A 22,774-nucleotide genomic window follows, 5' to 3' on the forward strand; every position below is an offset into this window, starting at 1 on the left:
AACATTGTAAAAAATGAATTCAAAATAGAAAATACAATTCCCAGGCAAAAAGATTTATCAACTTTGGAACCATAATGCTTTTATTATCAGAATGTACTAAACATTGATCCTTTCTAATAGCTCTGCAATACTGCCTCAGACTCCCACAACTCAAATCAATCCATCTTTGAGATCTCCATCAACTCATTTAAAATAAATGTGATTTTGTTGCAGTTCATAATAAAATAAAATCTTTAGCTTTGATGGTTTAGACAGCCTAAAAAGAAACCACTAGGTTTGGGCCTGAGATGAATGTGGTAAAGAAAACAAAATACTCTGTCAGTGCACTCAAACCATATTCCATTAGAACAGTCCCAGAATCTTATTACATAGGCTCCCAAGTAAGTAACTAAGCTTCCAATCTTAACATGTTCAACATTTTTAACATGTACTGATTAACTCACACACACAAAAAGTGCAATGTCACCAGCCATGTGCACCTTCCAAGGTTCATTTTAAAATTCAGCTATCATTTGCCAACAGTAGTTCAATCATGGCATTTGAAAAAAGCTGTACTTCTGGGGAAAGATCACATAAACATGCTTTTGGGGAGATACGTTAAAAAAATAATGTTGCCTTAACATTCCTAAAATCATAAAAATGCTCGTTTGATTGCCATTTCAGTAAGTTTTGATACAGGGTATGTTACTGCCTGCTCGCTTAGTAACGAAACAGACTTGTAACATATTCAAAATCCATTATTTTCATAAGTGCAACATTTCTGAGACTTTAAGATTTGTGTTTGAGCATACAGTACTGCAATGTTGGTACATAAAATAACAAGATAACCTTTTGAGAGGAAGCTCAATAATGAGAGGCTGTATTGCATTAAGGATTTAACACTGGCTATATACAAAAGGGAAAGCATTTCAATCAGAAATACTCCACGGTATTCAACTCCTGCCTTTGATTTGGCAACACTCAGCTTCTCTTTTATCCTTTGGTTCCCAGTGACAGACAATGCAGTAATAATGCCTCTGGTTGCAGTTTCTCTTGGGTGACATTTATTAGCTCACAGGAACCTGACGCTTTAGCTGAAATTTGGCAGCCCAAGAAGCGCACCAACTGCTCCAAAGTATCCCTGTGCAATTTTAAGACAACTGTTAATGTAGTACAGCTTTTAAATTACCATGTAACATTAACCACTTAAGAACACACATTTATGCACAATCCATTTGTTCAATAACATTTACATCTACCAATTTGTGTTATGTACTGTGAAACATTTACTAAAGCTGTATTCTCAATACATACCTTTGAAATATGTATTTTAATGTTTTAATTATTACTGCTGTTATTTTTAGAAATGGGTCTCACTGTGTTGCCTAGGTTGGCCTCAAACTCCTGAGCTCAAGTGACCCTCCCACCTTAGTCTCCTGAGTAGCTGGTACTCCGTGGGACTTCAGGTATGTGCCACCATGTGTGGCTTTTCAAATACGGATTTTAAAAGTGTGGCCTTGGAAGGCTGAGGCAGAAGGATCACCGGAGCCCAGCAGGTCGAGGCTGCGGTGACCGGGAGCGGCCACTGCACTCCAGTCTGGGCGACAGAGTGAGATTCCAACTCAAAAAAAAAAAGTGTGGCTTGTAGGCACTGAAAATTCCAGGACTCTAACAGTTGTCTTCTCTTTATTCAATAAACAAACTAATTTCCTGTGGCTCTGCCTGACACATCCTCCCCATGCCACATGAAACTGCACAGGGGAACACATTCTTATCTGTACAGTAAGAATGGTGACAATAAGATATGGAAGTTGAGTTGGAGTCTCACTCTGTCGCCCAGACTGGAGTGCAGTGGCCGCTCCCGGTCACCGCAGCCTCGACCTGCTGGGCTCCGGTAATCCTTCCGCCTCAGCCTTCCGAGTAGCCAGAATTACAGGCATGTGCTACCACGCCCAGCTGATTTTCTGATTTATTGTAGAGATGAGGTCTCGCTGCCCAGGCGGGTCTCGAACCCGCGGGCTCAGGCAATCCACTCACCTCAGCCTCCCAAAGGCGCAGGATTACAGGCTGAGCCACTGAGCCCGGCTTTAAGGAGAATTTTCATTGCTATGTATTTTTATATTGTTCACATTTAACATTTGCAATCTCACGAGGAAAAAACCCAAACAAAAGAAACCATTTAACCAAAGAAAACAAAATATTCACTAAGCATACAAGCATCCCCAGTCACCTGAGGAGCTCAGACCTCACACTGTTTTTAGTCAGAGCTGTGAAGTTCTTACCTTAATGGGGGCCTATCAGGTTATATTAACTCCCATCCCCCAACAGAAACTGAAGGGATGGAGTCAATATTCTACTTGCATCAATGATTTGTAGCCTTATACTTATATACAGGTAAGAAACAACATACATAAAAGAATGTTATTAGAATTCACGAAACATGTTTCTATCATACCTCATGTTCTAGAAACAATGCTTTCAGTTGACCTTTTGACCAGTAATCCAGTGCATATGCCAAAAGTTTCATTGAGAGGGTATTGACACGTAAAAAGTTTCCAACAAAGACAACTCTGTTTATTTTCTAAGAGAAAAGAAGGAAAGTGACTTGTAAAAAAAAACAATTAAATTTTAGAATACAAAAGGTTTACAAAATCTTTAACAATATAAAACTACCTTGTATTAGCATCTACTACATTCCTAGCACACAGCTTCACAATCCTGAGCATGATACATGTCCAATCCCACAGAACATAACAACACCAAAAGAGCGAACCCTAACGTGAGCTATGGGCTTTGGTGGTGGTGATCTGTCAACATAAGTTCATGGATTCAAACACATGGACCACTTTATTGTGGGATACTGATAGTGGAGGAGGGCTGGATATATGGTAACTCCTATCTTTTCACTCAATTTGACTGTGAACCAAAAGCTGCTATTAAAAGTAACATCTATTTTTTTTTAAAGGTTCTGAAAAGACCCTATCAGATTTTAGGTGAGGCTTGTTTTTCAAAATGGGCAATAAATAATCCATTTACCAAAGTAACCTGAAAACAAATTATTGATAAGATTAAAGAAATCGGTGGGGCACAGTGGCTCATGCCTGTAATCCCAGAACTTTGGGAGGTGGAGGCAAGAAGACTGCCCAAGTCCACGTCTCTACAATAAATCAAAAAATTAGCCGGGCATGGTGGCACACGCCTGTAAATTCCAGCTACTTGGAAGGCTGAGGCAGAAGGATCCCTGAGCCTAGCAGGTCGAGGCTACAGTGGCCATGAGGGTGCCACTGCACTCCAGCCTGAGCATCAGAGTGAGACTCCTACTCAAAAGAAAAAAAAAGAGTAAAGAAATCAAGCCAAGAAAAAGTATTTAAAAATGCATTTAGAATAAAATAAGCAGTAAACTTGGTCCATATATTGCAGGGCATGTTTAACAACAACATGCAAACATGGCATCTATAGTTGGCAAGTAATACTAACAGGAGTATGGCATGTGTTCAACCTCTAGGATTCTAGCGTTCTTTGTCACCAGGCTGATTCATTAAGCCAGCTATTCCCTCTCTGATCAGATTCCACAGTCACTAATTTGGTTTCTTAGGTGCCTCTATGATCAGGAAATCTTAGATGGGGAACTGGTGTTCGAATCTCTAGAAAATCTATTTCTGGCCGGGCTCAGTGGCTCAGCCTGTAATCCCAGCAATTTGGGAAGCCAAGGCAAGTGAATTGCCTGAGCCCGTGGGTTCGAGACCAGCTCGGGGAAATTGGCAACATGCCCATAGTTCCGGCTACCTGGAAGGCTGATGTGGGAAAAATGGCTGGGAGCCCAGCAGGTGAGCGCTGGGGTGGCCATGAGCGTGCCACTGCACTCCAGCCTGGGCGACAGAGTGAGATTCCAACTCAAAAAAATAAAATAAATTAAAAAAAAAAAATCTATTTCTACTTTCACAATATACTGTGACTTTTTTAAGTGCTAGGATTACAGATGTAAACCACTGCACCTGGTTTATCTTGTGACTTTTGAGTAGAAGTTCTTGCAGGAGTTTACATAGCATAAACTATTGCCTTAATTACTGTTAAGTCAATTGGCCAGTGAAATCTAGACATACAGGGCTAAGAATAAAAATTCCAGATTGTTGTCAGTCCCCAAAGTGAAATAGTCCCCAAATCTAGGTTAAAAATTCTTATAGTGGCTCCATCAACTAACTTACTACACTTAAATTTCTTAAGTTATTAAAAAACTGAGGAGACAAAGTTCTGGATTTAAGTTTAGAAAAATTCACAGTTTGCATAGTTGTACTAAGCTGCTGGAGCCTTTCTCCCCCAGATCGCTATAGGCATGGCTCCCCCCTCACTTTCCAAGGGACACAATTTCAATACAGTCTTCCTTTAACCATCAATTACTCGGCAATTTGCCCTCTGACCTACTGCCCATCTTCTTTATCCTGTCTACTTTCTCTTTAAAAAAAAAATAGCACTTATCACCCAATATATACTAAAGAACTTACTTAGTAAATCACTAGCAAGAATGTAAGCTCTGCTAATATATTCCAAGGGCTCAGAACAATGCCTAGCATGTGGTACTCTGTAAATACTTACTCAAGAGATAAATGAGTTAATAAACTTGAGTTCCTCCAAAAAGGAAACTTCTCAATCCATTAAAAATATTTGACATTTTCAAATATTAAATGGACAAGTATATCTATTATATGAAAAATTCTCTCTCTCTCAAATAAAAATATCCCAACTATGTGATAAATCTAGCAGTACATGCTTTTCACACTTTCTTTGGAGCAAGCAGTGAACATCACTGAATTATCACATGAAGAGCAAGTCTCAATGCCTTCATAGCCCTGTACAATGCTGCTTGATCCATATGCAACAAGGCAGCACTGTAAAGAAGCCGAAGGCAGTGAGAAAATCTCCAAAGATTTCACTAATATTTGTATTTATAACAGTACAAACAGGTTTTCAATAATTAGTTACTTCAGAATGTCTTATGTTTAGAAAGAACTTGCTTTTACATCCTCAAGAGATTTAGGCTGTGTTTTTCTGTAAAGGTCTCTAGATAAATAAAAAATATAACTTGCTGGGTGTGGTGGTTTATGCCTGTAATCCCAGCACTGTAGCAGGTGGAGGTGAGGACTGCCCGAGCCCACAGGTTCAAAACCAGCCTGGGCAACATGGTGAGACTTTGTCTACAATAATTCAAAAAATCAGCTGGGCATGGTGGCTCATGCCTGGAGTTCCAGCTACTTGGAAGGCTGAGGCAGAGGATCACCAGAGCCCAGCAGGATGATGTTGCGGTGGTTATGAACATGCCACTGCACTGCAGCCTGGGTGAAACAGTGGGAGTCCAACTTAGAAAAAAATAGAAAGAAAGAAAATACTACTATTTCTCTGACTTCAATCTGAATTATATGCTACCTTCTTTCAGGGCAACAGAACAATTTGGTACATAACATATAGACCTAATAAGTCTTGGAATTTAATTGACTAGATCTCAATCCTAGAGGCCTCCTCAAGGAATACGAAGAAGTCCTTAGCTGGGCGTGGTGGCTCATGCCTGTAATCCCAGCACTTTGGGAAGCGGAGTCGAAAGGATTGCCTGAGTTCAGGGGCTCATGACTAGTCTGGGCACCTTAACAAGACCTCATCACTACAATAAAATTTAAAAATTGGTGGGCATGATGGTATGCGCCAGTAGTTCCACCTACTTGGAAGACTGAGGTGGAAGGATTGCCTGAGTCCAAAAGTAAGGCTGTGGTATCTGTGAGTGTGCTACTGCACTCCAGCCTGGGGACAGAGTGAGTCTCTGACTCAAAAACAAAGAAAACAAGGCCCTCCTAGATGCACATAAAACTGCAATTCACATTTTTAATCTAATTAAGTATTTTTGTTTACCTCATTAACAGCACACATTCGTGCCACAGAACCAATGTTATTGGTGATAGTAACTAAAGTAGCTCTTGCAAGATCTTCTTTACTAACAGATTCGCGCTTCTCCTTATAAATCATATTCCCAAAACTGCAGAAAAATGAAGAAAACAAAGTCAAATCTGCTGATAACAAACAGTTTGTGTATTAGTAGATATATCTACAACCTGGACATTTTTATGAAATTGGGACCAAAAGGGTAAAAACACACAGGGATAAATCAAAACTAACAAAATCTACACAAGAATAAAGTAGTATCTTTTGAAGAATTAGGGTTAAAATGAAGTCTCAGGATGGGGCAGATAGTTGTCATAAGAAAGCAAATACTACTAAAATATCTTCATTTTTAAACCTGATTAAAAACAGTTAAATTGATTGACTGACTTAATTTTTTTTTGAGTTGGAGTTTCTAATCTGATTTAATTTTATTTTTGAGTTGAAGTCTCACTCTGTCACCAGGCGGGAGTGCAGTGGCACGCCCATTGCCACTGCAGCCTCAAACTCCTGGACTCAAGTGATCCTATCACCTCAGCTTTCCAAGTAGCTGGAATCAAAGGCACGTGCCACCATGCCCGGCTAATTTTGTTATTTATTGTAGAGACAAGGCCTCGTCAAGTAGTTCAGGCTGGTCTCGAATTCCTGGATTCAGGCAATCCTCTTGTCCCTGCCTCCCAGAGTGCTGAGGTTATAGGCGGGAGGCACTGCACACAGCAAAAGCCTTTATATTTAACTGTTAGCTGGGTGCAGTGGTACATGCCTGTAATCCTAACACTCTGGAAGGCAGAGATGAGAGGACTGCCTGAGCCCAGGGGCAACTTGGCGAGACCTTGTCTCTACACTAAATCAAAAAAATTAGCCAGGTGTGGTGGTGTGCACCTTTGGTTCCAGCTGCTTGGAAGGCTGAGGCAGAAGGATCGCCTGAGTCCAGCAGGTCGAGGCTGCAGTGGCCATGAGTGTGCCACTGCACTCCAGCCTAAGTGACAGTGAAACCAAGACTCAATTAAAACAAAAAATTGAAGGCTTTTTTTTTGAGTCGGAGTCTCACTCTGTCACCCAGGCTGGAGTACAATGGCACTCTCACAGCTACCACAGCCTCGACCTGCTGGGCTCAAGCAATCCTTCCGCCTCAGCCTTCCAAGTAGCTGGAACTACAGGCGTGCGCTACCACACTCAGCTATTCTTATAGGAAACCAAGAAAATATAGACAAGTACATTTTGACTTACTTTAAAAAAGTCAAAATTACAAAATGTTTCCAAAGGTATCTCAACTTTCATATCAAATTCCTTTTCATTCAGTCACAACAAAAATTTATGAAATGCCAAGCATTGTGCTGGGAACACAAAGATGGTCCCCTTAAGCAATGAATTAGTCTAGTGTAGCACTGTCCAATAGAAATAAAATACCAGCAATATGTGACTTTATACTTTCTACTAGCCACTAGAAAGGTAAAAATAAACAAGTGAAATTAATTTTACTTTTTTTTTTTTTTTTTTTGAGTTAGAGTCTCACTCTGTCACCCAGACTGGAGTGCAGTGATTTTAATTGTACATTTCATTTAAGTCAATATGGGGGGACCCCAAAAACCTTAAGTTATTTACAAAAATTGAGAAACTTCAGTCATCTTCAAAGTACTCTCCATTTGATGAAATACACCTATAGAGACGCTTTTCCACTGTTCAAAAACAGTTTTTTGAATTCGGTAATTCTGACGCCTTTTAGTGCTCCTGCCTTTTTATTTATTTATTTATTTATGGAAATTTATTGTTTATTTTTATTTTATTTTTTAATTGGAGTCTCACTCTGTCGCCCAGACTGGAGTGCAGTGGCCGCTCCCGGCCACCGCAGCCTCGACCTGCGGGGCTCCGGCGATCCTTCCACCTCAGCCTTCCAAGTAGCCGGAATTACAGGTATGCGCTACCATGCCCGGCTGATTTTTTGAGCTCCTGCCTTTTTAAATTTCACTTCTCCCACAATGGTAAAAGGTTTCCCTTTGAGGACTTTTTCCACCCGGAGAAACAAAAGAATATAGCTCAGGATGAGATCTGGTGAATAGGGAGGGTAGGGCACAGGGTTCACGTCATATTTGGTCAAAAGCAACTGCTGGACACTCAGCACAGTGTAGGCAGGTGCACTGTCATGGTGGAAGAAACAGTCACCTGTTTGCCACAACTTGGGACGTTTCTTCCACAAATCGAGATGCAACCTTTTCAAAACTTCCAGATTAAAACCGATGGGTTCCTAGGGGGAAGAAAGTCTGTACTACAAGAAACCTACCCTCAAAAGACAATTACAGTTTTTGTGGCTCCCCCTTCATATAACCAAATATTATTTCAATATGTGGCACCTATATTCTAAGTGGCTGATGTAGGCTCGTGGCAAGAGGCTACTATAATGGACAATGCAGGCCTAGACAGAGGAAGAGAGACAGCAAGAGAAGCGCTAACTATAATAGGAAAAAGTCAAAGAAACACAAACCAAAAACTAGCCCTGGGAACACAAAGGAAAAAAAAATCTCTTACCATTGTGGTAAGAAGGGAAAGTTAAGAAGGTATGACAGTTTTGGAATACAAGGACAAGAAATAGAAAAAAGAGAAGGAAAACCTTACACAGAGGCAACTAAAGATTAAAAGCACACAGAAACAAGAAACGAAAACATCTATGAGATCACAAGTAACATCAAATGCTCAGAATGAAGGGTCTATGCGAGGAAGAGGCAAAAAAGATTACTGAGGCGTAAGGCAAAGTCCACTACCAAAGGGTACTGGAAATCTTGACAAAGAACTTATGCTGCACAAGCCATGACCAGTTAGAAAGTATAGTCGGAGACAAGACTGATATACAACAGAATAACAGAAAGTATTTAAAAAGCAATGTACAGACTTAAATGGAGAAGTCTTTTAAAAATGTCTGAAAGGCACAAAAGTAGCCTTAAACAGATAGAAAGACAAGCCAAGTTCTTCAACAGCAGTACTTAACATCATAAAGATGTAATTTGTCCCTAAGTTAGAATGTAAGCTTAATGACATTCCAAAAAAGCTTGGGTTTTTTTTTGAGTCAGTCTGTCACCCAGGCTGGAGTGCAGTGGCACGCTTACAGACACCAACGTCTTGACCTGCTGGGCTCAGGCAAACCGTTCACTTCAGCCTTCCAAGTAGCTGGAACCACAGGTGTGGGGCCACCATGCCTGGATAATTTTTTGATTTTTATCACAGAGACAAGGTCTCACCAAGTTGTCCAGGCTGGTCTGGAACCCCTGGGCTCAGGCAATCCTCTCACCTCTGCCTCCCAAAGTGCTGGGATTGCAGGTGTGAGTCACTGTGCCCAGCCTAAAAGAAGTTTTTAAAATTGTTTGATAATAAAGAAAAAGACTGTAAAGGTCATATAGAAAATTAAATAAGCACAGGGAGGAAACTAGCCCTTCTAGATTTTAAAACATACTTTCATGCCTCTATAAATCTAAAAATGTAGTGCTGGTGCAGAAACAGAATAATGAAAAAAGCCAGTGTATGATAAAGAAACCATCTCAACTCACTGAAATAGAGCGAGCTATCAAACACCAGGGCCTTCTGGAAAAACTGAAAAACTAAAGCTGGAATTATACTTCATATAAAACCTCAAGATAAACTCTAAGTAAATCAAAAACTGAAATATAAAAGTAATACCATTAAAGTATCAAAATAAGGGCTTATTCCTTTATATATTTGGAATGTGGAAGACTTACTTACTATGAATCAATATCCAGAAGCCATAAAAGAAAAGACTGATGAATTCAACTGTGTAACAATTCAACAGAAAAACAGAACATGAACAATCACTCACAGAACAGAAATCATGTAAGTTTGTTAACCTCGCTATTGGTAAAAGAAATGCAAATAAATATACAGAGATACCACTTCTCCAACTGATTAGCAAAAAATCGAAGTCTGACAGCATTCTACTGATGAAACAGGCACTTTCATCTACCACTGCTGAGGGTGAAAATTAGCACCACTCTTTTGGAGGGTATAACTTACAACCTCAAAAATCCTTTGCAGTCCTTCTTCTGAGAATGTATTCTATAGATAAGCCTACATACATAAAATGACAATCACAGCATAGAAAGATTTCTAGGATATGTGGTTTTTACAGAATATACAGTATTCTAATATAATAGTACATTACCTTTTGTATAAGAAAAGGGGAAGAAAATACATAAAGAAATGTAAGTAGGACACTGAAAAATAAATCAAAGTGGTCTGTTATAGAGTACACTTAGATAAGACTTCTTAATGTATACTACATTTAAACTACATCATTGTTCAAAACTTGGAACCTAAAATGGATACAAGAAAGCACATTGACAGTGTCCTGTAATGTTACATTGGCTTTCCAAAAACTAAATAAGCAACCCAAATTACATAAATTCAGTAACTCAGCAAATGTTACACTCACCTGGATGCTACAGCCCAACCTGGCAGACCAAATCTTTCATAATCCCCTCCATAAATATCACGCACCAGCTTGTCAGCTTGGGTGCTGTCACCCTTGGATGCCATTTCAAGAGCCTCTTCAAAACTTTCACAGCCAGTCAATAAACTGCATAAACCTAGAAAGGTACCCCCTCCAAGGCTAAAGAAAATAAAGAAACTTGGTGAATTAAGTTGCATTTACACAATATATTATTTTTCAAAGTAAAAGGGTGACTCACTCATTTATTCAACACATGAAAACGTATTACTATGGTAAGTACTGAGATAGTAACATAATGAAAGTTAAAAAAAATTGCTTAGTAAGCTGAGCACAGTGGTTCAAGCCTGTAATCACAGCACTTTGGAGGTGGAGAAGAGAGAATTACCTGAGCGCAGGGGTTCAAGACCAGCTTGAGCAACATGGCAAGATCTCGTCTCTACAACAAATAAAAAAAAAATAGCCAGCCATAGTGGCATGCATCTGTGGTTCCAGTTACTTGGAAAGCTAAGGTAGAAGGATCGCCTGAGCCCAACAGGTCGAGGCTGTGGTGGCTGTGAGTGTGTTACTGCACTACAGCCTGAAGACAGAGTGAGACTCCGACTCAAAAAAAGAAAGAAAAAAATTGCTTAGTAAAACCAAACTCATTAGATCAAAGAAGAAAACAAAGGGAGAAAAAAAATCACTTGGTGGAAACATGATAGGAGGGACCTTTTAAATATCTCCCAGAGTCTTTAGCCTCATAGCTTATACTCTGTAGTTGCTACAAATACATTTTTGTGTGTGCATTAAAAAGGAGTATTAAAAATTAGTACCATGAGAATTAAAAGGAAAATATCTGTAATTTCTTTTTTTTTCTTGAGTTGGAGTCTCACTCTGTCACCCAGGCTGGAGTGCAGTGGCTTACTCACAGCCATCGCTCAACCTGCTGGGTTCAGGCGATCCTTCTGCCTCAGCCTTCCAAGTAGCTGGAACTATAGGCATGCACCACCATGCCCGGCTAATTTTCTGATTTACTGTAGAGATGAGGTCTCGCCAAGTCACTCAGGATGGTCTTGAACCCCCGGGCTGAGACAATTCTCTCACCTCAGTCTCCCAAAGTGCTGGGATTACAGGCTGAGTCACAGCTCCTGGCCAATATCTCTAATTTAAAATTATTTCTATGAAATGATTTTGTGAAAGGCTTATTCACTTGGCCCAATAGAGCTGAAATCAACTCAATGTGGTACATTAACGTTAACATGAACTAGACACAAACAAATGAGTAAACTTATGTCCAGCAGGTCAACATTTTATTGACAGAAATTTACTTGATTCTCCTATTCTTTTAGATATGCTCACAAAATGAAAGTACACTCTCTAATCCCTAAACTTTTGCTCCCTGGACATACTTACACATCTCTAGCAGGTTTTATCCCTGAATTACTGTTGGCTTTACTTAACAGAATTGAGTTTTTTCACAAATTAACCTCATTTAAAGTATCCCCAAATCTATCTTTCTTAGTTAAATAGGAGCTTTCACTTCTCCTCAAAAGTTGATAAAGTACATAAAAGCATCGTAAGTATTTTGTTTGTTTTTTGAGTCGGAGTCTCACTCTGTCGCCCAGGTTGGAGTGCAGTAACACATTCACAGTCACTGCAGTCTTGACCTACTGGACTCAGGTGGTCCTTCTGCCTCAGCCTTCCAAGTAGCTGGAACCACAGACATGTGCCACCATGCCCAGCTAACTTTTTGACTTATTGTAGAGACGAGGTCTTAACCATGTTGCTCAGGCTGGTCTTGAACACCTGAGCTCAGGTAATCCTCTTGCTTCCACTTCTCAAAGTGCTAAGATTACAGGTGTGAGCCATTGCACCCAGCTAAGAACATTTTAAATCTTATTTCACAAACCTATTTCAGGCATTACAGAAAAGTATAGGGGTTTTTGAGAATATTTGTTATCACATACATTCATCCCAGAACAATCACAACGTTACCCAATATTGCAGTTTAAACGGGAATCTATTCAGCACACAGCAAGCTTTATGCTTAAATATATTTTTATTTGTTTATTTAATTATTTTTTGAGTCAGTCTCACTCTGTTATCCAGGCTGGAGTGTAGTGGCACGTGCATGCCCACCACAGCCTCCACCTGCTGGGTTCAGGTGATTCTTCTGCCTCAGTCTTCAAAGTAGCTGGAAATACAGGCTCATATCACCAAGCCCAGCTAATTTTTTAATGTATCATAGACAAGGTCTTGCCATATTGCCCAGGCTGGTCTCGAACTCGTGGGCTCAGGCAATCCTTTCACCTCCACCTCCCAAAATGTTGAGATTATAGGTATGAGTCACTGTGCCCAGCTAAATATATCTACTAAAAAGTGAAAAATAGCACAGCACGGTAGCTCACCCCTGTAATCCCAGCACTTTTGAGAGGCCAAGGCAGGAGGATTGCTTGAGTCCAGGAATTTGAGACCTGCCTAGGCAATACAGTAAACCCTCATCTCTACCAAAAGAAAACCCCCCAAAAGTTAGCCAGGCATGGTGATCCATGTCGATAGTCCCAGAAACTCAGGAGGCTGAGGCGAAGAATCACCTGAGCCTAGGAGGTTGAGGCTGTGGTGAGCTGTGATTGTGCCACCGCACTCCAGCCTGGACAACACAGAGAAAACGCAACTCAAAAAAAAAAAAAAGTAAAAAATAGGTGAAGAAGAAAAATGCTTTGGAAAATTAAAGAACAAAATATCGATACTATAGTTTTGAAATCAATAGAAGAACATGGTTATTTCCACGTGTCGTTCTGTTACAATCCGGAAAACTAGCATTAGTATATTGATTTCACAGCTTCTGTGCATAAAACAATGTGAATGTTGCAATAAGACCAAAAAGGTTACTACCTTGTCCCAGTCACTCTTTTATAGTTGTCTTTGGAATGGACTGCTAAAATACTGACTCCTGAGCCAATGTTCACCACCAGCAGTGGATAGGGATCATCCAAGTTAAAAGGCATTTTTTGGCATCTCTCAGGTTCTGAGGCATTAGCAAAATAGTAGCACTCAGCTTGCCCATTGAAACTGACAGAGTCTATATACAGCAAGCCCTTTACAAGGCAGTCAAGTTCATCCAGTTTGTGTAGGTGGAGGTTTCCAATCTGTTAAAAAAACAAAACAAAACATAGCATTCTAATTACTTGACTCAACTGCACTATAAAAATTTAAAAATCATCAATGACTATCACATTTTTACTTGTTTTGCTTCATGTCAAAATCTCTTAGAGATTTTATCTAGTTCACTGATTCTCAGTGAGGGTAGTATCACAATCTCTGGGAACATGTTGGCTTTCAAATGATGGGGAGAAAGGAAGGACTGAATTGACATTTAATTGACAGGGATTTGGAATGCTGGACATCTGTAATGGGTGAGACATTGCTGTGAAACAGAATTATCCCATCTATAAACTACATTTGAATGTTCTGCCAGACATTTTTGTAGTCACAATGGGAAAATTATTTACAATTATCTAAGCCTATACAAGCACAAAATACTTTATCTGTGCATAAACACAAACTAACTATTCTTCACATCGAAGGCAAGGCAGATCGCTTGCCCAGGAGTTCCAGACTAGCTTGTGCAACATAGCAAGACCTCGTCTCTACAAAAAAAATAATTAGCTGGATGTGGTGGTACATGCCAGTAGCCCCAGCTATTCAGGAAGCTGAGGCAGGAGGATCACCTGACCCAAGGAGGTCAAGGCTGCCGTGAGCCATGATTGTGTTCCTGCACTCCAGCCTGGGTGTCAGAGTGAGACCCAGATTTAAAAAAAAAAACAAACAGGACGGGGTTCGATGGCTCAACCTGTAATCCCAGCACTTTGGGAGGCCAAGGCAAGTGGATTGCCTGAGCCTAGGGATTCAAGACCAGCCCGGGCAACTTGGCGAGACCTTGCCTCTACAATAAATAAAAAATTAGCCAGGCATGGTAGCATGCGCCTGTAGTTCCAGCTACTTGGAAGATTGAGGCAGAAGGATCATCACCCCACCAGGTGACGCTGGGGTGGCTGTGAGTGTGTCACTGTACTCCAGTCTGGCCAATGGAGTGAGACTCCAACTAAAAAAACAAACAAACAAGCAAAAAAAATTATATATATGCTAAATTTGCTAGGAATTCAACCACCATACAAACCAAGGAAATACTGTTCTTCTTACTGTTTGGAATTTTGCTAAGTGTTGTTCGGCATCTCATAGAGTCATGTCACCAACAACACTACCATTTATGGTATCTGATTCCCCAATAGAACATATATATCATCTGGCATTTGTAGCTTTGGTATTCGCAATGAATCATGTATAGGTGCAAGCATCTGACCACTTCATTATGTCTTCTGGTATGATCATACCAGCGAATCTACCTACTGACATATAATTAACTTCCTGTCTTTATATTATAATTTGAGTACTGGTTTGAAATTATTAAATTCATTTCAGGTTAATAGAGTATTGTTAAGTATGTTATAAAAGATCTCAGTTTAAACATCACTTCCTCGAAGTAGCTCTTCAACTCTCTAGGAGTTGTTAGCTAGCATTCCATTATTGTTCTCTTGCCACTAGTACTTTTTGAGTCGGCATCTCAATCTGTCGCCCAGGCTGGAGTTCAGTGGCTAGTGATCACAGCTACTGCAGCCTTGATCTGCTGGGCTCAGGTGATCCTTCTGCCTCAGTCTCACAAGTAGCTGGGATTACAGGCGCATGCCACCACACCTGGCTAATTTTCTGATTTATTATAGAGATGAGGTCTGGCCAAGTTGCCCAGGTTGGTCTTGAACTACCTGGCTCAGACAATCCTCTTGCCTCCAGCTTCCAAAGTGCTGGGTTTACAGGCATGAGCAACCGCACCAGGCGCCACTAATATTAATTATAATGCATCACACTTCTAGTTGTAATTTACTTATCTATGTGGTCTAGAATATCTGTGTCTCAAGCCCATCCATATTCTTCCAGTGTTTAGCACAATACTTGACACATACTTGGTGCTTATTTGCCTAATAAATGAGTATCAAAAAATCAAATATATTGTTATACTTCAACATTAAAAAGTTGATTGAAAAAACATTACATATTTTTTTAAAAACTAGAACACCATATTTAGATACCAGTGTTTTATCTTATTTTTTGAGTCGTAGTCTCACTGTCACCCAGGCTGGAGTGCAGTGGTACACTTACTGCCACTGCAGCCTCGACCTGCTAGACTCAGGAGATCCTTCTACCTCAACCTTTCATGTAGCTGGAATCATAGGTGCATGCCACCACACCCAGCTGTTTTTTGTTGAGTTATTGTAGTGACAAGGTCTCCCCAAGTTGCCTGGGCTGCTCTCAAACCTGTGGGCTCAGGCAATCCTCTAATCTCCGCATTCTAAAGTGCTGGGATTACAGGTGTGAGCCACTACATCTAGCCTGGATTATTTTTAATGGCCAGGTGAAAGGTGGCTTCAATGAGACTGCTTTTGTCAATATTGGCAAACATTCACTATCACATGTGAAAACATAATCTCAAATTCAAGAAATTTATGTTCAAATAACTAAAACTGAATACAAATCACCATTATCCATAAATTAAAAAAAAAAAGAATTTAAACAAGAATTACACCTTAAACTACCCCCAGACCAGGCCCAGTAGATCACACCTATAATCCCAGTACTGTGGAAGGGTGAGGTGAAAGGATTGCCTGAGCTCACAGGTTTGAGACCAGCCTGGGCAACTTGATGAGACCTCATCTCTACAATAAATCAAAAAATTAGCGTGCGCCTATAGTTCTAACTACTTGGAAGACCAAGGAGGAAGGATCACCTGAGACCAGCAGGTCAAGTATGCCACGGCCGGGAGCGTGTCACTGCCCTCTAACCTGCGCAACAGAGTAAGACTCTGACTCAAAATAAAAAAAATTTAAAAATTAAAAAAAGAAAGAAAAGAACAGAAGCTTGGTAAACCCCTAAACAGCACATTACTCAAACCAATATTCTCAGTCCTCTTGCCATATCCATCCAAATCACTCCACTGGACTCAGAAACATGGTAGGGTTGATAGTATAAAAGCCAAAAAAAGGGATGACAGGGATTTCCATTCAGATGTTTACCAACCAAAAGACACCACTCTCCAAACTTGGATGTGGGAAGGAGAGGACCCTGGAATACTACTGTATGAATATTCAAAAGCCGTGTAAATGTAGGACAATAATAGTGAAAATAATTCAAGCTCCATTTATATCTGGTATTATACATTGCCAAATTCATTGAAATCCTCAAGTTCCCTTCTTTTTGCAGTTTTGTAGCAGAGTCCTAAACTTAGTTCTACCAAATATTATGTACAATAACATGTCAAAATCTGGGCAAGTTTTAGTCAGCCTAGGAATGTGTTGAAAATACCCCAAGTGAGCCGGGCTCGGTGGCTCAGCCTGTAATCCCGCGCCTTTGGAAGGCTGAGGTGAGTGGATTGCCTGAGCCCGCGGGTTCGAGACCCACCTGGGCAACTTGGTGAGACCTTATCTCTACAATAAATCAAAATGAGCCGGGTGTGGTAGTGTGTGCCTGTAGTTCCAGTTACTTGGAAGGCTGAGGTGGAAGGATCGCCAGAGCCCAGCAGGTCGAGGCTGTGGTGGCCAGGAGCGGCCACTGCACTCCAGTCTAGGTGACAGAGTGAGACTCCAACTCAAAAAAAGAAAATACCCCAAGTGAAAGGCTAGTAAGGAACACATAGATCTTTTGTGCCTGCAGGGAGAAATAACCTAAGGAGCATGCTAGATTGAAACCCTACCCTCATATTTAGAAACTTGAACAGAATGGGTGTCGATTTTTTGTTTTGAGTAACCGATACCTACTGTGCGAAAATCTTTTTCAAACTTGTAAGCACCACCTCCTGTAGCACATAGCACCGTTTGTAATGTTGAGAAGTTTTTATCTCTTCCCATTTGGATAAAAGTAGGCAGGTCCTGGGTTGGAAATCTGATAAAGTGCAAGTTCCCTCTTCGGCCAAAAAGTGTTAAATCTTTTAGTTCAAGGTGTACATCTCGAATGCCAGTGGATCCATATGCCACGTTAGAAGTCAAATATTTCCGAATACTTTTTAAGCTCTCAACTTCTTCTTGTTCCTCCTCTGCTGTGATATCAATAGGTTCAAAATATGAGAGCTTTACCAGAGTTCCTCCAATGTCCATGCCAAACCACGGGAAAGCTATGAATTTAAAAAAAAACACACATATATATAAATTAGCCACAAACCTCATTAGCCCTGAATCATGCATTCAGTCAACAATAGTTACTAGACAAAACACGTGTAATATGTGTCTTCAAAGTTTTATTAATGTATTTTCTAAAAACTTGTAACATAGGGTACTTAAAGATGACCCAGAGTCCTGGTCTGGTAGGCATTCCTTTTTATTTATTAAATACTAATCATGTGCACCAAGAGACAGAAAAAAATAGTACCAATTTTGCTTCAACAAGGTCATTACCTAGAGCTTGAAATTCTTTGTTTCTATAAAGATTTTAATACAATAAAATTGGTCTATAATCATTTTAAGTAACCCACGGGAAAAGTATCTACTTAAAAAGAAATTTTTGCCATTGCTCATTAAGCATATTAGGTTTCTTGGGTTCATCTAGCTAATAAAATGAGCTGAAATAATGTTAAAAGTAAGTCTACTCAGGGACAAGCACATTCAGGCAGGCATTGTCATTTGGGTTAGGATTTGGTACTTGCTCTCTCACTAAAAGGACTATATAACTTCAGAAAAGGCATGAAGCTCTCTGGATCTTAGTTTTCTGAATTTCCTTCAGTAAATATGATCTACCTACTCTATACTCCAGAATGGGAATGTAAAAGAGTAAGATAAAATTCCTACTCTCAATTTAGTAAGGAATGTAAATACAAATACATAAGGATGTAACAGAAAAAATAAAATTATATGCAAATTATAAGCCAATAAAAGGAATGCTAAACTCTATGCCTGTGTTTGAGTGTGGATAACACTAAAAACAAAAAGAGCCTAACCAGGCTGGGTGTGAGGAGTGCCTGAGTACAGGGAAATGAGAAAAACCTGGACAACTCGGCAAGACCTCATCTCTACAATAAATCAAAAAATTAGCCAGGCATGGTGGTGCACGCCTGTAGTTTCTGCTACTTGGAAGGCTAAGGCGAAAGGACTGCCTGTACCTAGCAGGTCAAGGCTGCAGTAGCCCTGAGGGGGCCAGTGAATTCCAGGCTGGGCAACAAAGAGAGATTCTGTCTCAAAATAAATAAATATGGAAAAAACAAAAACAAAAAAACAGCACATCCAAAGGCAAAGAGGCATAAATCAATACAGTTAGAGAACTAGCCCAGAAGGCTGAGACCAGGGGTTCAAGACCAGCCTGGGCAACTCGGCAAGACCTCCTCTCTACAATAAACCAAAAAACTAGTTGAGTGTGGTGGTGTGCGCCCGTGGTTCCAGCTACTTGGAAGCTGAGGCGGAGGGATCACCTGAGCACAGCAGGTCGAGGATGTGGTGGCCTGAGTATGTCCCTGCACTCCAGCCAGGGCAACAAAGTGAGACTCCGACTCAAAAAAAAAAAAAAAGGAAAAAAAAGAAGCTTAACTTAGTAGTAGTGTGCAGGATGCATAACAGCTGCTTAAGATGTGTCTGTTGGCTGGGCACGGTGGCTCATCTATAATCCTAGCACTTTGAGAGGTCTAGGTGAGAGGATTGCCTGAGCTCACGGGTTTGACACCAGCCTGGGCAACTTGGCCAGACCTCATCTCCACAATAAACCAAAAAATCAGCTGGATGTGGTGGTGTACACCTGTAATTCCAGCTACTTGGAAGGCTGAGGTAGAAGGATTGCCTGAGCCCAGAAGGTGAGGTTGCGGTAGCCAGGAGCATGCCACTGCACTCCAATCTGGGCGAGAGTGAGAATCCGACTCAAAAAATAAAAAATAAAAAGATGTGTCTGTAAAGTAAGGGTAAGGTACCCTAAATCTAGAAGATCGAAATCACCTAGGTATCATTTTTAAAAGTACAGATTAGGCTGGGTGCAGTGGCAAAAGCCTGTAATCCTAGCACTTTGGGAGACAGAGGTGAGAGGATTGCCTGAGCCCAGGGGTTCAAGACCAGCCTGGGTAATTTGGTGAGACCTTGTCTCTACAATAAGTCAAAAAATTAGCCGGGCTTGGTAGTACATGCCTGTAGTTCCAGTTACTTGGAAGGCCGAGGTGGAAGTATCACTGGAGCCCAGCAGGTCGACGCTGGGGTGGCTGTGAGCGTTGCCAGTCTGGGTGACAGAGTGAGTCTCCAACTCAAAAAAAGAAAGCCTGTTTCTACTCTCTAGGATTTTAACGATTATGATTGAGATTCAAATAATTTAATACTTAAGATATATAAAATACAGAATGCTTGGCAGCAACATATTTAATGGTTTGTTGTTGTTTTTTTTTTTTAAGATGGAGTCTCACTCTATCACCCAGGCTGGAGTGCAGTGGCATGCTCACAGCTACTGCAGCCTCGACCTGCTGGGCTCAGGTGATCCTTCCGCTTTAGCCCTCCAAGTGACTGGAACTACAGGTGCGTAATACCATGCCCCGCTTATTTTTTGACTTATTGTAGATACAAGGTCTCACCAAGTTGCCCAAGCTGGTCTCAAATCCCCGGGTTCAGACAATCCTCTCACCATGGTCTCCCAAAGTGCTGGGATTATAGCCTGAGCCACCACACCTGGCCTATTTAACAGTTTTAATGTAAAGGTTGGCTGGGTGTGGTGGCTCACACCTATAATCCCAGCACTTGGAAAGTCAAGATGAGAGGACTGCCTGAGCCCATGAGTTCAAGACCAGCCTGGAGCTTGGTGAGATTTTGTCTCTACAATAAATCAAAAATTAGGTGGACATGGTGGTGTATGCCTATAGTTCCAGCTACTTGGAAGGCTGAGGCACAAGGATCACCTGAGTCCAACAAGTCGAGGCTGTGGTGGCTATGAGTGTGCCAATGCACTCCAGCTTGGGCAACAGAGCGAGAATCTGACTCAAAAAAAAAAAAAAAAAAAAGTAAAGGTTATCATGGAAAATTAATTCTCTCTTAAATTTTACTTTGGCCGGGCTCGGTGGCTCAGCCTGTAATCCTGCGCCTTTGGGAGACTGAGGTGAGTGGATTGCCTGAGCTCGCGGGTTCGAGACCCACCTGGGCAGCGAGACCTCATCTCTACAATAAATCAAAAAATCAGCTGGGCGTGGTAGCGCATGCCTGTAATTCCAGCTACTTGGAAGGCTGAGGCGGAAGGATCGCCGGAGCCCAGCAGGTCGAGGCTGTGGTGGCCGGGAGCGGCCACTGCACTTCAGTCTGGACGACAGAGTGAGACTCCAACAACAACAAAAAAAAAAATTCTACTTTGTTTCTTAAATACTCATATTTTACTTATTTACTATGTATATAACATTAGAAAACCAGGAATATACAATACCACGAGAAAGGATTCCATACATTTCTCTACTCTGGAATTTAAAGTTAGTAAAATCAGTACATGATTCTGAATATGAAGAAGAAACCCATTACTCATTATCTTCTTTTAGAGAAGTAGCTCATTTGTTTTTATGTTTGAAACACATACTGCAAATCTAGAGCTACATTAAAGAATATCTAAAGACAAAGTTTTTTAAAAGGTTTGGACTATAATTTGGTAAGCAAGGGACAGCAAGACCTTAAACACTATGCTTTTATGTTGCCTACAGACTGGTATAAATAACTAAGAAGCAACAGAATCAGAAGAAATTGACTAAATTTTCTCAGTTTTGTTGAGTGACTAGTAATGAAGGCCATCATACTTATAGCACACTCTTGAATGCAGGCCAGTTACAGAAACCATATAACACATCCTTAGGTAAAAAGAAATGTAGTATCACTAAGTTTTGCTTTCAGTTTAATTCACGAAGTCTAGAATTTCTACTTTAGGAAACTGATGTAAAAGTTACAGATTACCTCCCTGCTTGCAAGCAGAAATACTGCTTGGACAAATACAGGTAGAGAAAACAATAGGGCAGGGCACAGTGGCTCATGCCTATAATCCCAGCACTTTGGGAGGCCAAGGTGAGAGGATTGCCTGAGCCTGGGTTCTAGACCAGCCTGAGCAACTTGGCAAGACCTCATTTCTACAATAAATCAAAAAATTAGCCGGGTGTGGTAGCACACACCTGTAGTTTCAGTTACTTAGAAGGCTGAGGTGGAAGGATAATCTGAGCCCAATAGGTTGAGGCTGTGGCAGCTAGGAGCATGCCACTGCATTGAACTCAAAAAAAAAAAAAAAAAGAAAGAAAGAAAGAAAGAAAGAAAACAATAGATCTAATCCTATATACTAAAGAAATTCCTTCAGAAATATCCCATCTGTTGCAAAGACATGTATAATTAGGATAGTTTTCAACAGGCATTAGATAAAACAAAGGAATCCTTCTGATATTAAATAGCCGAAATGGGCCAGAAGCAGGGGCTCACGCATGTAATCCCAACACTTTGGCAGGCCGAGGTGTGAGGATCACTTGAGACCAGGAGTTTGAGACCAGTCTGGGCAACAGAGGAAGACCACATCCCTACAAAGATTTTTCTTTTTTGGACTCTCATTCTGTCGTCCAGACTGGAGTACAGTAGAACGCTCATGGCCACTGTAGTCTTGACCTGCTGGACTCGGGTGATCCTTCCGCCTCAGCCTTCTAAGCAGCTGAACTACAGGCACATGCCACCACAACTGGCTAATTTTTTGATTTATTGTAGAGATGAAGTCCCGCCAAGTTCAAGGCTGGTCTTGAACGCATGGGCTCAGGCAATCTTCTCACCTCAGCCTCCCAAAGTACTGAGATTATAGGCGTGAGCCACACCTGGACACTACAAATTTAAAAAAATAATTAGCCTAGCACGGTGGCATACATCTATAATCCCAGCAACTCAGGAGGTTGAGGCCAGAAGGGTTACCTGAGCCCAGGAGGTCAAGGATGTGGACAGCCGTTATCCTGCCATTGTACTCCAGCTTGGGCCACAGAGACTCCAACTCAATCAATCAAGCAATAACCAAAACAAATTCCCCTATTTGATGCTTGATTCTATAAGTATTTTTGGGGGGGTAGGGAAATGGAAAACAACTGCACATCAAGTACATTTTAGGACAGAAAAATTTCTACAAGGTGAGATTCATTAAGCTAAAAATCTTTATTTTTCAAAATTAAAAAAAACTAATATATGCAGGTTTTCTTTCTGTGCCTTGTTTTGTTTGTTTTTGCAGAGACAAGGTCTCACTATGTTGCCTGGGCTGATCTCAAACTCTCTGCGCCTTGTATTGAGCAAACATAGGTGTTAAAATACACAAAAATAAAATGTTACTTAGTAAAGAACTATAAAGCTAAAGCATTACCAGGTTTAAAGTTTATGCCAC

The 22,774-nt window shown here is 40.7% G+C and overlaps 1 protein-coding gene across 1 annotated transcript in view; it reads right to left on the bottom strand.

Moving 5' to 3' along the window:
* Positions 1-325: 325 nt before the first annotated feature.
* Positions 326-22,774, bottom strand: part of PANK3 (pantothenate kinase 3) — a 28,782-nt gene continuing 6,333 nt past the window's right edge. The window contains exons 2-7 of the mRNA XM_008054836.2: positions 17,209-17,561; positions 13,235-13,488; positions 10,343-10,519; positions 5,878-6,001; positions 2,435-2,560; positions 326-1,120 (exon numbers count right to left, since the gene is read on the bottom strand). Coding sequence (XP_008053027.1) covers positions 1,070-1,120; positions 2,435-2,560; positions 5,878-6,001; positions 10,343-10,519; positions 13,235-13,488; positions 17,209-17,561 — 1,085 coding nt within the window. The 3' untranslated portion in view covers positions 326-1,069. The remainder of the gene's footprint in view (positions 1,121-2,434; positions 2,561-5,877; positions 6,002-10,342; positions 10,520-13,234; positions 13,489-17,208; positions 17,562-22,774) is intronic.

The sequence above is a fragment of the Carlito syrichta genome, unplaced genomic scaffold (assembly GCF_000164805.1).
Source record: "Carlito syrichta isolate Samal-C Ts95f unplaced genomic scaffold, Tarsius_syrichta-2.0.1 Scaffold301542, whole genome shotgun sequence".
Classification (NCBI taxonomy): Eukaryota; Metazoa; Chordata; class Mammalia; order Primates; family Tarsiidae; genus Carlito; species Carlito syrichta.